At 44.3% G+C, this 16688-nt stretch overlaps 1 protein-coding gene across 2 annotated transcripts in view; it reads left to right on the top strand.

The window, feature by feature from the left end:
* Arfgef2 (ADP ribosylation factor guanine nucleotide exchange factor 2) overlaps window positions 1-16688 on the top strand; it is an 82195-nt gene that overhangs the window by 56544 nt on the left and 8963 nt on the right. For both annotated transcript variants that reach the window (XM_038329669.2, XM_038329668.2), the window contains exons 26-36: window positions 866-1017; window positions 1804-1976; window positions 2789-2949; window positions 3966-4096; window positions 4226-4355; window positions 5102-5237; window positions 6293-6431; window positions 6536-6590; window positions 8928-9042; window positions 12366-12496; window positions 16008-16176. In XM_038329669.2, coding sequence (XP_038185597.1) covers window positions 866-1017; window positions 1804-1976; window positions 2789-2949; window positions 3966-4096; window positions 4226-4355; window positions 5102-5237; window positions 6293-6431; window positions 6536-6590; window positions 8928-9042; window positions 12366-12496; window positions 16008-16176 — 1492 coding nt within the window. The remainder of the gene's footprint in view (window positions 1-865; window positions 1018-1803; window positions 1977-2788; window positions 2950-3965; window positions 4097-4225; window positions 4356-5101; window positions 5238-6292; window positions 6432-6535; window positions 6591-8927; window positions 9043-12365; window positions 12497-16007; window positions 16177-16688) is intronic.

The raw sequence follows: 16688 nt of genomic DNA, 5'->3' as shown, positions 1-16688 counted from the left end.
ATTCAGGACAGGGTAACACCATTATAGTAGCTGGACAAACCTGCTGGTGCTTGGAGGCATGAAATTCTACAGTCCCTTCCTACTGATCATAGTAGAGCCGTGTTCACACACTATTCAGTATCAGAACTTCTTATACACAGGCTTCATTGCCACTCCTCTTCCAAAACCTTGTTGGAAAAGCTATGATTTATTTTAAGTCAGAGACAAGCCAAAGACATCTAGAACAAACAGCTGTTTTAAAACAGACAGGTGCTGGAGTAAGCCAGCCATGGCTTCATTTCTCCACTCCAGATTTCATTCTATTCAGAGATCTGGGATATGACTTGGTCTGCAAAGTCCTGCTATGCAAGCATGATCATGCCCCTGAGTTTGATCCCTAGAACCCGCATAAAAGCTGGACTAGGCAGTGCACATTGTATCCCCAGGTAGTGGCAGAGACCAGCTCGTAGAGCTCATTGGCCAGCTGTCCTAGCCAATTGGTGGGCTCAGGATTGGTAAGCAACCTTGTCTGAGGCAATAAGGGGAAAACAATAGAAGAAGATGTCAACATTTCACCTCACATGCACTGCACACATGTATACATATACCATATACATACCAAAAATAAATAAATACTTAAAAGAAAGAACAACCACATGCTAGAATGCAGTGCATACCTGTAATCCCAGCCCAGGAAAGAGGCTGGAGGCTCGCTGGTCTTTAATTGTGACAGTTGACATTTGACATCCCTCAGCCAAGAAATAACATTCTTTGTCTTTGTAGATGTGTCTCCCAGAGAGTGGGCAGGTAGATTGCCTGCCTTTGATGTAGAACCCACATCCACAACACTTCCACTGAACCTGTTTTTCACTTCCTGTTCTGCTAGGTTGGCTGTAACCCCAATGAAGATGTGGCCATCTTTGCTGTTGATTCACTGAGGCAACTCTCCATGAAGTTTCTGGAGAAAGGAGAATTAGCCAACTTCAGATTTCAGAAGGATTTTCTGAGGCCTTTTGAGCATATAATGAAGAAAAATAGGTAATGCACTTTACTGTAAAGACCCTTGTCAGCTTTCCTGTTGCTGTCTGAAAGTCTCTCCCACCACCAACCACATGATGGATTCTTTCTCTTCTTGGTAGTAGGTTGAACAACTGCGTAAAAACCTCTTTAATCAACACATAGTCCAAGGGCTTGGAATTAGCTTAGCCCCTGCTTAGAATGTCTGCAGTCCTATTACAATCCCCAGCATGCATTCCCCAGCACCACCACATACACACACTGATTTATGTACATGTGCATCTGTGTGTATATGTATAAATTTATATGCATACATATCTCCAGCAAGTTTGAAAAGTCTGTGGCAAAAAAAAAAAATCAGGAATTCTGTTTCCTGGGATTTTGAAATTGGCTAGGTAAGCAGTCAGTCTTTATTTGTTGTACGTTGCATCTTTACATTGTAGACTTTCTCTCTGCCTTCTCTGAATGGCTGCCATGTGGTCAGTGAACACAGGCCTTTGCAGCCTGTTCATTGTCAATGAACAAGAAGTCAGAAATAGTCCCAACTCTGGTTCCACAGCACAAATCCTTATAAATCCAGACTTGTCCATTCCTTATTTCTGCTGGACACCAAGTAGCACTTTTTCCTTGACCTTATGGTTCTGTGATTGCAGGATGGTCAGTTGCTCTAATTCTATAGTGGTGTAGGAGGAGAAGCTGAGCCTAATCAAATATGCGTTACTATGTGCTTTAAAACATGGTTTTCTAATGTGCTGCCTGAAAGGGCAGAATGTGTCTTATCTTCCTACCCTCCCACCTCTTGCCAAGGTCCCCTACCATCCGGGACATGGTGATCCGCTGCATCGCCCAGATGGTGAGCTCCCAAGCCGCCAACATCCGCTCAGGCTGGAAGAACATCTTTGCTGTGTTCCACCAGGCAGCCTCTGACCACGATGGGAACATTGTGGAACTGGCCTTCCAAACCACTGGCCACATTGTCTGTAAGTGTCTCGGTTTCCTCCCCTCTGACATCCCTCTTGAAGTCTAGCAGATAACCCCTTCTTAATTGTTCATCTTACTGTTATGGGAGCTTCCTTGTTCTAGTTCTGTTGTGTTGGAATAAACATGCTGGGCAGGGTTAGAAGCATGTGTTCATCTTCACAACAACCCAATGAAGGCGATACAGCCAGTTCTCAACCTTGCAAGTCCTATGTCTGAAGGTACAGACTCACTACAGTGTAGAAAACCCAAGCCACTCAAGACACACTCTGAACTGAGGTAGAACAAGGTGGCGCCCTCCTCACGGCAAGCAGGGGTCGTCTCTGCAGTCTGCCAAGTGCAGTTTTCACCTGTTTGTGCTTTCTGTTGGTGCTTTCAGTTTGGAAATGACCTAGAGCATGGTGTTGAGCTCTGACTATATACTGATATGTCTTGTTCCGAAAGACAAGTTTGCTATAGGCAGGAGTTGCAGTTCTGTTGGTTGCTGGTTCAGTGTTGATACCTTAACAGTACACAAGGCGTCAAGAACACAGCTGAAAAAGGCTCGTGATCACTGGTTGATGAGAACACAACAGGCTCACAGAAAGCTCCTACTTCCCATGGGAGCAGATGTTTAGTGTTTCTTATTTGTGTTCATGGAAATTATAAACAGAACTACAATGGGTAATCTTTGTTTTTTCCACTTTGTCAAAGAAGAAATTGGGGCACAGAAAAAGTAGAACCGCTGTGAAAAGGCTTCTCCAGAGGCCCTGATTCATGAAGACAGTTGGCTCTGCCCTCCATTTCCAAACCCTGCTTCCTTATGTCTCCCCAGCAACCATCTTCCAGCACCACTTCCCTGCAGCCATCGACTCCTTCCAGGATGCTGTGAAGTGCTTGTCAGAGTTTGCCTGCAATGCTGCTTTCCCTGACACCAGCATGGAGGCCATCCGGCTCATCCGCTTCTGTGGGAAATATGTCTCAGAGAGGCCTCGGGTGTGTCTCCCGTCTTTGTTTCTGTGGGAAGAACCAGAAAGTTGTGGAGCCAATACCCTTGCTGTTGACAAAGCCCTTCCCATCAGTGTGTTAGAAAAGTGTGTCCAATACATGGCATAGTGGTGCACACCTTTAATCCCAGCACTCAGGAGGCAGAGGCAGGCTGATTTCTAAGTTCAAAGCCATCCTGGTCTACAGAGCCTGTAAGACCCTGGCTACCTGACCTTGGGCAGCTTCTCAGTAAATGGGCACATAGCAAGCACTTAGTAACTAGTAGACACTGCTATTGAGTATTGTGTCTTGCAGTAATGTTCTGGACACAAGGTATTCTGGGTACTTGGTTAGCAGCCTTTGATCTTTAGCACAGTTCTTTTTTTTAATATTTATTTATTTATTTATTTAGTATGCAATATTCTGTCTGTGTGTATATCTGCAGGCCAGAAGAGGGCACCAGACCTCATTACAGATAGTTGTGAGCCACCATGTGGTTGCCGGGAATTGAACTCAAGACCTTTGGAAGAGCAGGCAATGCTCTTAACTGCTGAGCCATCTCTCCAGCCCAGCACAGTTCTTTTTTTATTTCTCTCTTTATAAAGATTTATTTACTATGTCTACAGTGTTCTGCTTGCATTCCAGAAGAGGGCACCAAATCTCATTACAGATGGTTGCGAGCCACCATGTAGTTACTGGGAATTGAACTCAGAACTTTTGGAAGAGCAGCCTGTGCTCTTAACCTTTGAACTATTTCTCCAGCCCTTTAGCACAACTCTTAATATAACACTCTCTGCCCCAGTGCTTTTGTGAGCTTCCTCACTCAGGTTCATAGGTTCATAGGGGAATAACACCTCAAATGGGCAGGTCAATATCTTTCTCAGTCTCTCTGGGACTTCCCCTTTAATGCTGTTGAACAGAGAATTTGGGGAAAAGTGGTTGTCTGGAGCTCAGTCCATGTATGGTTGCCTTTCTGATCACTACTGCTTGCTTAGGCTGCATCTGAGAAATGATTTCCGTTGCAGGTACTGCAAGAATACACAAGCGATGACATGAATGTAGCTCCTGGTGACAGAGTCTGGGTCAGAGGCTGGTTTCCCATCCTGTTTGAGCTCTCCTGCATCATTAACAGATGCAAGTTAGATGTGCGCACCAGGTAACGGGTCCTCAGGGCAGCTGGACCTTGACGTCATTAAAATAAGTCAGCTTCTTGTCCCTGGCTTCATTCCCTCCCCCATCTTGGTTTGGTGTTTTCCCCACCGGCTCTCCTTTGCCTTTCCTGCAGAGGACTCACCGTCATGTTTGAGATCATGAAGAGCTATGGCCACACCTTTGCAAAACACTGGTGGCAGGACCTGTTCAGAATCGTGTTTCGGATTTTTGACAACATGAAACTCCCTGAGCAACAGTCAGAGGTGGGTGGAGCTAGGACATTGCCTACAAGTGGATGTGATAGGCCCAAAGCCTGGCCGACCTTCCTGGGGTTGCATTGCCAAATAGCAGGGGTTTGAAAACACTGAATTCTTTTTTTTTTTTTTTTTTCAAGACGGGGTTTCTTTGCAGCTTTAGAGCCTGTCCTGGAGCTAGCTCTTGTAGACCAGGCTGGTCTCAAACTCAGAGATCCGCTGCCTCTGCCTCCCGAGTGCTGGGATTAAAGGCGTGCGCCACCACAGCCCGGCTGAAAACACTGAATTCTTAAGGTGTTTTGTCAAGTAGACAGATGGATGTCCCTCCTAGACCAGCGTCAGCTAGTCCTGGGAGATCTCTTTCTGGGGAGAGAAAGGAAAGGAGTAATTTATGGTTTTCCCACCTGGCCCTGGAGTCTGCCTGCCAGCTCTGCAGGCTCCTGGCTGCTCACCTTTGTTGTTTTGTCCTATCATCTGGTCCCTAAGGACTCGCAGTGACATAACAGCCGGACACAACATGGACACGACAAGCCCTTCTCCAGTCATACTGTTCTGCGTATGACTGTCATGGTGTTGAACATCTTCCTCAGTGAACGTTTGCTCACACGGCTGTTTCTGTAGATAGTGGTTCTGAGTGAGTGTTGCAGACAGTGTTGAGATGTTTGTACTTTCCACTAAATGATGTTCTAGCTACAGGAGTAGTCATCTCACTACAGAGGCTGGTTTTGAAGATTCATCTTTTTCTTTTTTCCCAGAAATCAGAGTGGATGACAACCACCTGCAATCATGCACTGTATGCTATCTGTGACGTCTTCACCCAGTTCTACGAGGCATTGAATGAAGTGCTTCTCTCTGATGTGTTTGCGCAGCTGCAGTGGTGCGTTAAACAAGGTATTCATTAAGTTGGGGAGGGGGTAACATTCCCTTACGGAGCCTAATGAAATATTAATTTTCTTTCTATGAAAGTATAGATGTAATGCCAAGGGATACTGTGTATAATTTAATCCACTAGTCCCTTCCCAGGTTGTTTTATGCAGCACATTTTAAAGATGGATTTCACTGCTTTTGTTCTAAAAGATGATATGTACTTTTGTGCTTTCGGATTTTATATATTGTAATTTTTGATAGTCCAATATTTTTAAAAGTATTTTTGGAATCAAAATCAACAGCTTCATCAGTGGACTTGTGGACATCCTTCGTTTGAGTAGTTATATGTTCATGTTGCTATATATCAGATAAAGATCATGGATTAGTAAGACCTGGATCCCATTTTGGCCTGGGAAAACTTAATTAAATTCATGTAAGATTTTTGAAAAGTGACTCCATTTTAAGGTAGGCAGCAAACAGCTATATTATTTTGATGGCAAAAATTGGAATGTTGTTAGTGATTAAATCAGAAACACTATTTTTCTGCATATTCTGCTTTTTCCTGTATGTGAGCCAGTTAACTAAAGCAGTAAAACCCTCATCTTCCTCCACCCCTACCAGCAAAACTGACTGGATCACTGTGTTTCTTTAAAAATACATTTTTTTTACATTTTTAAAATTTTATGTGCATGAGTTTTCTACCTACATGTATGTCTGTGTACCAAGTGTGTTCTAAATGTCCATGAAGGCCATGAAAGGAATCCCTTGGGTAGAAATTACAGTAGTTGTGGGCTATCATGTGGATGCTGGGAATTTAATCCAAATTCTCTGGAAAAGCAGCCAGTGTTATTAACTACTGAGCTGTCTCTCCAAACCCAATTTGGGCCTCTTAATGGCATACTTCAGCTATAATATGTGATTCTTTATAGCCTGGTTTCATTAAAACCTACAGACCTCCAGCTCCAATCCTTACCTCACAGTATCAGATAAAGACCATGGCTCAATCAGACCTGGATTCCATTTGGTTGGTGTCAGGACAACAGTTAAAGTTTAATGGCAGATGCTGTTGGATTTTGCAGATAATGAGCAGTTGGCGCGATCAGGTACTAATTGCTTAGAGAACCTAGTGATATCCAATGGAGAGAAGTTCAGCCCTGCTGTTTGGGACGAAACCTGCAATTGCATGTTGGATATTTTCAAAACCACCATTCCACATGTGTAAGTGCTAAGGCGGTTACCATGTTCGTGTGTCCAGGGGACATATTGCCTGGCTCCCGGGTGCAACTTATGCTGATCCTTGCCTTGTCTCCTATTCCCTTAAGTTTGCTCACATGGAGACCTGCGGGAATGGAGGAGGATTCATCAGATAAACATTTGGTAGGTTCCTTTATTCTCTTCTCATATCTTAATAAGGTTAGTCAGCCTAGGCTAACAAGGTGGCTCACTGGGTAAAGGCACTTGCTACCAAGCCTGATGGCCTGAGTTCAGTGCCCTAGACTCACATGGTAGAGGCAGAGGACTGACTCCTACAGGTGCACAATGGCACACCCTCCCCTTCCTAGGCCACCCCAACACTTAAAATAAACAAATAAAATGTAATTTAAAACATCAGTTAACACACAGAGAAACCCTGCCTTGGGGGGGGAAAAACCCACATCAAACGATCAGCCTATATGCTTTATAGTTTTCTTACAGGAGTGAAAAAGTTCACAAGGTTCACAAGATCTCCTGTTAACATGCCTGCTTGGTGTGGTAGTGCACACCTTTGATCCCTGTGCTCAAGACAGAAGCAGGCAGATCTCTGTGAGTTCCAGACTAGCCAGGGGATACATAGTGAGCCCCTCTGCCTCATCTCCCCAAGAACTAAGTAGGCCTTTATCATTTCCTACAAAATACAGAAGTGTTTAAAATAAGTCTCCTGCATTAAAAACCCACGTGCATTTCTTGTCCTTTGTGTCTGCACATGCCATGGGCTCGCACTCTATGCAGGTAGGTGAGTGCAGAGCCTTGTGAGTATGTCTCTGTGTCTTTTTAAGAAGGTCTTCTCAGGAGCTGCGCAGTACTGTTGAAATCCTCAAACAGCTCCTTGCTTATTGTTGTCCTGAATTAACAGTGCCCTGCTCACCAAAGAAGTGATCATCTTATTTTTTGTTTTATTTATTTATTTAGTGATGTTGTTGGGTTTTTTTGAGCCATGGTCTCCCTGTGTAGAACTGACTGTCCTGGAACTCACTCTGTAGACCAGGCTGGCTTCTAACTCACAGAGATCCTCCTGCCTCTGCCTCCTGAGGGCTGGGATTAAAGGCGTACGCCACCACCACCCAGGTATTTTTTGTATGAAGTCACATAAATTTTAATTTAAAAAACTGTGATATGTGTATATCTTTGTGTATGAGTATGGATTTGTGCATGTGAGTACAGTGCCCATGGAGTCCAGAAAAGGGATTCGGATCCCCTGGAACTGGAGTTACAGGTGGTTGTGAAGCTGCCTGACTTGTGTACTGGGGATCAAACTCTGTTCCTCTGAAAGAACAGTCAAATGCTCTTAACTGAAAAATTCTAATTTAAATATCTCTTTAAAATTATTTGTTTTGAGCTGGGCAGTAGTGGCATAAACCTTTAATACCAGCATTCAGGAGGCAGAGGCAGGCGGATCTCTGTGAGTTCCCAATACAGAGCAAGTTCCAGGACATCTAGGGCTACACAGAGAAACCCTGTCTTGAAAAACAAAAACAAACAAAAACAATTTTTGTTTTGGTATTTTAGGAAGGTGTGTGATTCATTTGCATTCCCAAATAACACTAAGAACATTAGATTTTAAAAGGATTTGGGCCTTAAACATGAAGATAGATGAAGTCAACGTATATTCAATTTTTATTTTCAGATTTTTTTACATTTATTTATTTATTATGTATACAGTGTTCTGCCTGCATGTATCCTTGCAGGCCAGAAGTGACCACCAGATCTCACTACAGATGGTTGTGAGCTACCATGTAGTTGCTGGGAATTGAACTCAGGACTTCTTCTGGAAGAGCAGCAAGTGCTCTTAACCACTGAGCTATCTCTCCAGCCCTAGGTTGTTTAATTGTGTGTGTTTGTGTGCCCGCCTGTATCTAAAGGACTACTTGGAGAAGTGCTTCTCAGTTCATAATGTGGATTCCAAGGATTGAACAGTAGATATAGTGGCCAGTGCTTTTACCTACTGAGCCATCTCACTGGCCCAAGAGTTTATTCAGTTTAAAGTAAAGCATGGTATTTAAATATTTTCTGGGTTTGCTGGGTATGGTGGTGCTCAGATGTGGATGGATCTCTGTAAGTTCAAACCCAGCCTGGACCATATAGTAAACTCAAGAACAACCAGGGCTATATAGGGGGACCTTGTCTCTAAAAACCTAAAGTAACAAGGTTCAGCAGCAAGTACTTTTACCTGCTGTGCCATCTTGTTGGTTCATCATTTTAGTTCTGTCTTTAAATATTCATTTTAATATCAGAAGCTATAACATTGCTGGTTTATTTTTGAACTTGACCTAATTAAAAACCTGTCACACTCATCATTATAATGTGTAAAGAAATGTCTTGAGTTTAAATAGGAGACTGAAATTTTAACTAATTTAACATGAGCCATAGGTGTTAAAAGTTGGTTAAAAGTCACATCTGTGCTGGACACCAAAGAGAAGCAAACATTGTCTTTTTGTTTTTTCTGATTTACATTAGGATTTGGACCTGGACCGTCAGTCTTTGAGCAGCATAGACAGAAATGCCTCTGAGAGAGGACAGAGCCAGTTCTCCAACCCCACTGATGACAGCTGGAAGGGTGCACCATATGCAAGTAAGACTCTTTTGTTCTGGGTGTGTTGCCATTTAGTTATTTTAACTGGACCAGACATTTATGTGACTCAGATGTTTGGAAAGCACAGAAGTGCCAACAAACACTACTCTTCCTGCTCTTCCTCTTTCCAATGCCACAGTGTTGCCAGGCTCACTTCAGCCTCTCTCAAGTCATTTTATCCATATACTTGCAAATACATGCATGTACATATTCACATATGTACCTACACACACATGTCTTCCTCTCCTTTTTATACCAGTTATAGGATAGTATGTGATAGTGCGTTTTCACTTAATGCATTATTCACTATCAATACATAGTTTTTACATTCCTTCCTACTGTTATCTGTACCCCAGTATATAGATGCATCTTTGTTTAAATGAATCTTAATAATGGACAGTTATTGTTTAATTATTGCTTCATTTGTGACTGTCACCCTTGTGTACTGTTCTGCATGACATATTTTAACACACATCATTAGAAAATTCCTAGAAATTAACTAGCAGTGGGGTTAGAGGGTAAGAACATTTGGTATTTTGATGGATGCTTCCAGATTGCCATCTGTTAAGGTTGCTCCTGTTTGCATGATCTTTGAGAATATCTCAATAAAATTATATGTCTCTAGAGTGATTTCCTGTTTAATTATGATTGACCAGAGCCTTTTCCCATTTCTGTGAGAACCTGCTCTCTGTGTCTGTCATGCCCACCTGGGGCTGTAAGTGCTCTGCAAACCAATTCCAGTGACTTCAAAGAAAACACACCTGGTCTGTAGCGTTGAGCATGGTGACACATGCCTTTAATTCTAGCAGTGGATTTCTGGGTTTGACGCTCCTATCCTGATCTGTATAGATAGTTCCATGCTATCCAGGGCTGCACTGTATGACCCTGTTGATGTGCCACACGCTGTCCTGTTCCATGTGTGAGTTCATTGGTCTTTCTGCTGGCCTTTGAAGAATGCCACTTTGCATTTGAATGGCAGGTGCTATAACTTACCAATGTGTAGTAGACAGGGCCAGACAGTTTTGACACTTCACAGTGTCCCAGTTCTGTCTGAAGTGGTGTTCCCCGTGGTTTGTCTTCAGAGCAGTTCCACCCCATTCTCCACATGCCAGGCTGTGAAGTAAACACTGACTTGATTTCTGAAGCATCACAGTAGGACAAGACAGTATGTGATCCCTGTTACCTTTTGAAGGAATAAGTATCCTTGAAAGAAGGCCCCTGGTACTGAGGTCCTGTCATTTGGTGACTGCTCATAGCCAGAGGATTAAAGGTTCCTGATTTGTCATCACCTCTAAATCAGGTCATTAGTTGGATGGGGTCAGGTATAAATTCCTCTGAGTAGGAGACCCTCTGAGCAAGATGTCTGCATTTGGAGAGGTATTTGGGACTAGAGTCCCTGCTGTGCCTGCTGGCAGCAGTTAATTCTTCTCCTGCTTTCCCAACTCAGCCTCCCTTTTGAGCCCAAAATATCTGCACAGATTCTTTTTTTTGTTTTGTTTTGTGAACCACAATCTAACTTTAGTCCTGCTGGTCTGAAACTTACAGTCTTCCCAACTCCTGCTTCAGCCTCCAGGATATGGCCACCATCCCTGGTTGAATAGTTTGGTTTTTTTACTACCGTTAGCTACAACTTCTTTATAATTTTTGTTGGAGACAAGTTCTCTGCATGTAGTCATGGCTGTCCTGGAGCTTGCTATTAGGTCAGAGTTTGCTATTTAGAGCTCTGCCTCCAAGTGTGGAATTAAAGGTGTGCCACCATGCCCAGCTAATGTCACTGTGTTTTTGTTTTGTTTCTGTTTTTTGAGTCAGAGTTTCTCTGTGTAGCCTTGGCTTTTCTGGTACTTGTTTTGACCAGGTTGGTCTTGAACTCAAGGAGATCCACCTGCCTCTGCTGCCTGAGCACTGGGGATCATAGGTGTGTGCCACCACACCTAGATGACTTTGTATTTTTTAAAATTAAAGTTTGATTAGGGGGCTGGAAAGTAAGGTGGCCAGCAGTTAAGAGCACTGCCTGCTCTTATAGGTACCTAAATTTGGGTCCACTTCTACTTGGAAGTTCTATAACTCTTCTATAACTCCAGCTCCAGGGGATTTGATGCCCTCTTCTGGCCTCCTTGGGTACCAGTAATGCACATGCAACACAAATGTCTGTGCGGGGAAAACATTCATATACATTAAAAAAATCCTCCCCCCACCAAAAAACAAACAAACAAACAAAACAAAACAAAACAAAAAAAAGACCTATTTTAGGTGTTTCTGGAGATTGAACCCATGGCTTTACATGCTAGGGAAACATTCTACCCCTGAACTGACTCCTCTTCATTCCCACGAAAGTTGGAACATTCTGCAGAGAGAGTTGTTACACGGTTGTAGACTTATACACCCACGTTTAAAAAGACAACTGCTTTCCATCTTCCTGTTGCTGCTCTGGACTTTCCAACATTCTAGTTCTCTCATGCGCTGAGAGAGAGTCTCACTTTACCTAGTGGACCACGAATCGGACAGCACTTTTGAGATGCTCAAGCCCTTGAGCTGGAGACACAGGAGACATGGAGTCAGCCTCTCATGGCAGGACTGCATTGTAGAATAGGGAACAGTCAGAATAAAGAACTGTGATTAGGCAAAGGTTCACTATTCCACGGGGTAAAAGAGCACCTCCTCATACCCCACCCCAGGGGTGGGGATCAAATCTAGAACCTCATGGGTACAAGTGCCCTAAAGAGCATGTCAAAGATGTAGAGAAGCAGGAGATGCAGAAAGCTGCACCACTTCCAAGATGGACAAAAGTGGCCAAGAAACTAAGAATTTAGAAGAGCTCCCCGGACCCTTATAAACTGAGGTATGCCTGCTTGCAGAAGCTAGCTGGTGTCGGCACCCTGGCTGCCTGCCATGAGGGCGCAGCCCACAGTTGCAATGTAGGAGAGCTGTGGCTGACGGTGAAACTTGCTGGAAGACACAGGTTCTGCAGTTGATTCTCTCACCTTCAGATCTTTGTTCAATTTCTCTTACTTTCCTTTTCAATTTTCCTGAATTTCCCTCCTTTTCTGCTTTCCTTTTTCTTTTGTTGTTTCATAACCACTTTTGGGGGGAGACATTTGGCATTTTGCTTAAGCTTGCAACATAACCCTGGTGGTTCACCTCTCTCTACCCTGTCAGGCCACCGAACACCACTCTTAGGTCCTACCTATTGGGTACTGTGGGAGTTGGGGGAGCAGGGTTTTCATTCATTGCCATGCCACAGCACCAAGTGTTCTGGGCACACAGGAAGAGCTCAGTGAAGAGTACTGAGTCATTGTCAGGGTTGATGTTTATCATCTATGTAGATCAGAAGCTGTTGGCCAGTCTCCTCATCAAGTGTGTGGTTCAGCTGGAGTTGATACAGACCATTGACAACATCGTGTTTTACCCTGCGACCAGCAAAAAGGAGGATGCAGAGCACATGGTTGCTGCCCAGGTAACTACCCCAGGGCCTGGGCTGGGACACTCTTGTCCATGGGAGGCTGTGAGTACCAGCAGCATGTTGAAGCCAGCACAGATGGGCAGTCCCGATCCCATCATGCTCATCTCTGTCCACCCTTACATTTAGAAACATTGTGCTGGTCACTGGCAGTTGGGCACAGTGAAACAACATATACCACAGAGAACACTGAAAGGCAAAGGTCTTTATTCCCCTGAGAGTTGGCTCACCAGCATAGCACTGTCCAGGTACCACCCTCTCTTGGTGCTAGGGAAAGGTTTATTTATCTCAGGGAAACTCCCCACCTTTGCTATAAAGCTTTATCATCAATAACTGAGAAGGCTGTGTGGTGGCACATGTGTGAGATCCCAGTGCTCAGTAGGCTAAGGCCAGAGAGTTGTCATGAGTTCAAGGCCTGCCTGGGCTACTCAGTAATTTTGCAACTAGCTTGAGCTACATAAGACCTTGTTTCAGAAATCACAAACAGAAACAAAAGCAAGCCAGGGGATTACAAAGAAAACTACAACAAAAATGTGAGAAGGACAATATGTATATAAAAACCCCTGAAGCCAGTGAGATGGCTCAGTGAATGAAGCATTTGCCACTGACCCTGACAGCCTGAGTTGGGGCCCAGGGCCTACATGGTAATAGGAGGGAAGTGACTCCTTCTGACCTCCAGACACATGCTGTGGTACCCATGCACACACAAAATAAACGTAGCATCCCCAGCTTTTCTTTAGGAAGCATATCTTTGTATTGTATGTGAGGCTCTCTGCATGTAAACGATTCTAGAAGCAGAACTAGTGTCCAGCATCCAGGCAATAACCTTATGCTGCATTGGAGACTTTGCTGCTTGAGGCTAGCATGCTCTGAGTGAGGGGCTGCAGTCAGCCAGCAACCTGTAACCAGGCAGAGCCTCCGCCCTGTCGCCACCTAAGTGGATAAGTACTGCTAAATTTAACACAGCTGCACGTTCTGTCCTTTTCATTTTTTTAAGCTAAGCAGTCCAGTCCTTTGTTTTTACAAAGGCGTGTAGACACTGTCACTTGAGAATTTTTTCCTGTGAAAACAGTACCATGGCCATCAGCAGTCCCCATCATCCCCCTTTCTGACCCTGCGAGTTACTCATCGGCTTTCTGTCTCTGGATTTGCCTGTTGAGAGCATCTCATATAAAGAGTACAGAGTGTGAACTTTGGGGTGTGATCCTTTAAATTAGCAGGGAGTTTTGAGTTCATTTGTATTACACAGCACAGCAGTGTCTCTTTGACATATAGCCACATACTATTCTGCTGTGGCCATTCCATAGCACAGTTGCTCCTCTGGCCATGATGACTAATACTGGGTGTGGCAGTGCTTGCCTGTAATCCCAGTGCTGCAGAAGCTAAAACAGGCCACTACACAGCAGTACAGTAGTCTTACTCACTAAAAAAGAAAATGTCCCATCTCCACCCCTCATGTGGTGTGTTTAACAGTAGTAGAGTTTACCATCTAATTTGGTGGGCACTTCACCATTTTATAACTACTGCTTTACTGTTAAACTCCAAGTTATGTGTGTATAACACATGCTCATTCCTTATCAGTTATGACCGGAAACTCCTCTCCCTTTCTATGTGTGTTTTCAGTTTTTGGTTTTGGTTTTAATTTTTTTCAAGACAGAATTTCTCTGTGTAGCCTTGACTGTCCTAGAAAACTCCCTCTGCAGACCAGGCTGGCCTCAAACTCAAAAGATCCACCTGCCTCTGCCTCCCAAATGCTGCGATTCAAGGAGTATGCCACCACCACCTGGCTTGTTTGTTTTTTTGAGACAGGCTCTCATGTCTGCCAAGACTGGCATTGAACTTGCTTCCTAGCTTAGGCTGGGCTATATTCCATCTCCTGCCTTTACATCCCCAGTGCTAGGGTTACAGGTGCACCCCACAATACTTAGCTATAGAACCATGTTTTAAGAGTTTTTTTTTTTTATTTTATGTGTATGGGAGTTTTGTCTGCGTATGTATCTGTGCATAAAGTGCCTGCTGCCCAAGGAGGCCAGGAGAGGTCGTTAGATCTCCTAGAACTGGAGTTACAGTCAGTTGAGAGCCAACATGTGAGTTACAGCCAGAGCTCTTTAACTGCTGAGCCCCCTCTCTAGCTGTTTTAAGATGTTTATATGAGTGACCAGAGGTGCTGGTGCACACCTCTAATCGTAGCGCTCTAGAGGCAGAGGCAGGAGGAGCTCTCTGAATTCAAGGCTGGCCTAGTCTACAGAGTGAGTTTCAGGATGGCCAGGGTTACATAAAAGAGACCCTGTCTCAAAAGAAAGAGTGCTCTAGAGCCGGGCGGCGGTGGCGCACGCCTTTAATCCCAGCACTCGGGAGGCAGAGGCAGGCGGATCTCTGTGAGTTCGAGACCAGCCTGGTCTACAAGAGCTAGTTCCAGGACAGGCTCCTTCAAAGCTACAGAGAAACCCTGTCTCGTAAAACAAAAAAAAAAAAAAAAAAAAAAAAAAAAGAAAGAGTGCTCTACATGATGTTTCCTTAGATCTTCAAACATGCTTTGGTTCTTGTATACTGTGTAAGGTGGGAACCCAGTTTTTGTCTCTGGTGTGTGATGGTCTTGCGCCCTCAGCACGGATGCAGTCTTTCTTTTCCTGGCATTTGTCTCAGATGCCACTTTACCTATTTCTGTGTCCCCATGCTGCTTAATTCATTGCCATCTATGTGCCAGCAGAATGCTAACCTGATTACTGTAGCTTTTTAGTGTTTTAGAAGCTGGGAATGTCAGCCCTCCAATCTTGTATGTTTTCAAGATTTCTCTACCAATCCAAATCTTGTATGGAGTTTAGCATCCGCTTTTTAAATTAGGGTCTCACTGTACAGCTCAGCCTCGAACTCACTGGGTAGCCCAGGCTAGTCCTGATCATCCTGTCTCAGCTGGGATAGCAGGTAGGTGTGTGTCAGTACATCTGGCATCAGCTGGGGTTTTGACAACAACTGCTCCAGAGTTTTAGATCAACTTAGGACATTTTACAGTCTTTCCTCCTCAGCCTCTTACAGGGAGGATGGCCAATTCCTAGAAATTTCCAGAAATATAAAAGTCTCTTGAGCGTGTGTCAGATTTCAGGCTGCACATTGACTTACAGTTTGGAGCACTGCACACATGTTTAGCCAGTCTTAAGGCCATCGCTGGGCTTGAGTGGTCATCTGACTGAGCTCCAATAGCCATGGGCTTAGCTCTCCTCTCCCTGTCCTTGTTAGCTTGGGACTCTGGCCTTCTGCCACTTTGATCGCATTTGAAAAGAGAAAGCACAGTGTTGTAGCGAGGTACTGAAGCACACTCTCTGCTTATGCAGCAGACAGTACTGACTGACAACTTGGAAACATGGGCCCCGAGCCCGCCACAATGCAGCCAGAGACAGACTCTGAGTGGAAGCACTCCAAGAGTGATTCTGAGAGACTTGGACTGTCTTGTCTATCTGCCATAACAATGCTAAAGTCTTCACTCAGCCATCTTCTCTCTTCCCTCCAGCAAGACACACTGGATGCAGATATCCACATCGAGACGGAGAATCAGGGCATGTACAAGTTCATGTCTTCCCAGCACCTCTTCAAGCTGTTGGACTGCCTGCAGGAGTCCCATTCGTTCTCCAAGGCCTTTAATTCCAACTATGAGCAGCGAACTGTTCTCTGGAGAGCAGGTGAGGCACATAGACAGGCTTGTGACAAGCCATACCAGCTACCATCCTAAAATGCTAAAGTCTTTGGAGAGCGTTCTGATGTTAATATTGTTTTAATTTATTGTTTGTTTTTATGTGTATGAGCATTTTACCTGCATGTATGTTGGTGTACCACATGCCTGATGTCCAAGAAAGTCAGAAGAGGGCACTGCATCCTCTCAGAATGGAGTTGCAGTCAGCTGTGAGCCTCCATGTGGGTGCTGGGTACTGAAGCTGGGTGCTCTGGAAGAGCAGCCAGTGCTCTTGACCACTGAACCATCTGACCAGCCTATATGATATTTATATATTTTTCCAGGGATAGAGAGTGTAGGAGTCTTACAATTCTGAACTTTGCCAAAACATACTACAGACTTTTGTTACGGATCCCTTAACCTTCTCCCCAGATACCTTGTTTTGTCGAAACAAAATTGTTTGCTGTGAGCCCAGGCTATCCTAGAACCTGCTAGTAGCTCAGTCCAACCTGAAACACATGG

The sequence above is a fragment of the Arvicola amphibius genome, chromosome 5 (assembly GCF_903992535.2).
Source record: "Arvicola amphibius chromosome 5, mArvAmp1.2, whole genome shotgun sequence".
NCBI classification, from domain to species: Eukaryota; Metazoa; Chordata; class Mammalia; order Rodentia; family Cricetidae; genus Arvicola; species Arvicola amphibius.
Note: the sequence above shows the minus strand (reverse complement) of the source record. Positions and strands in the feature narration are given on the sequence as shown.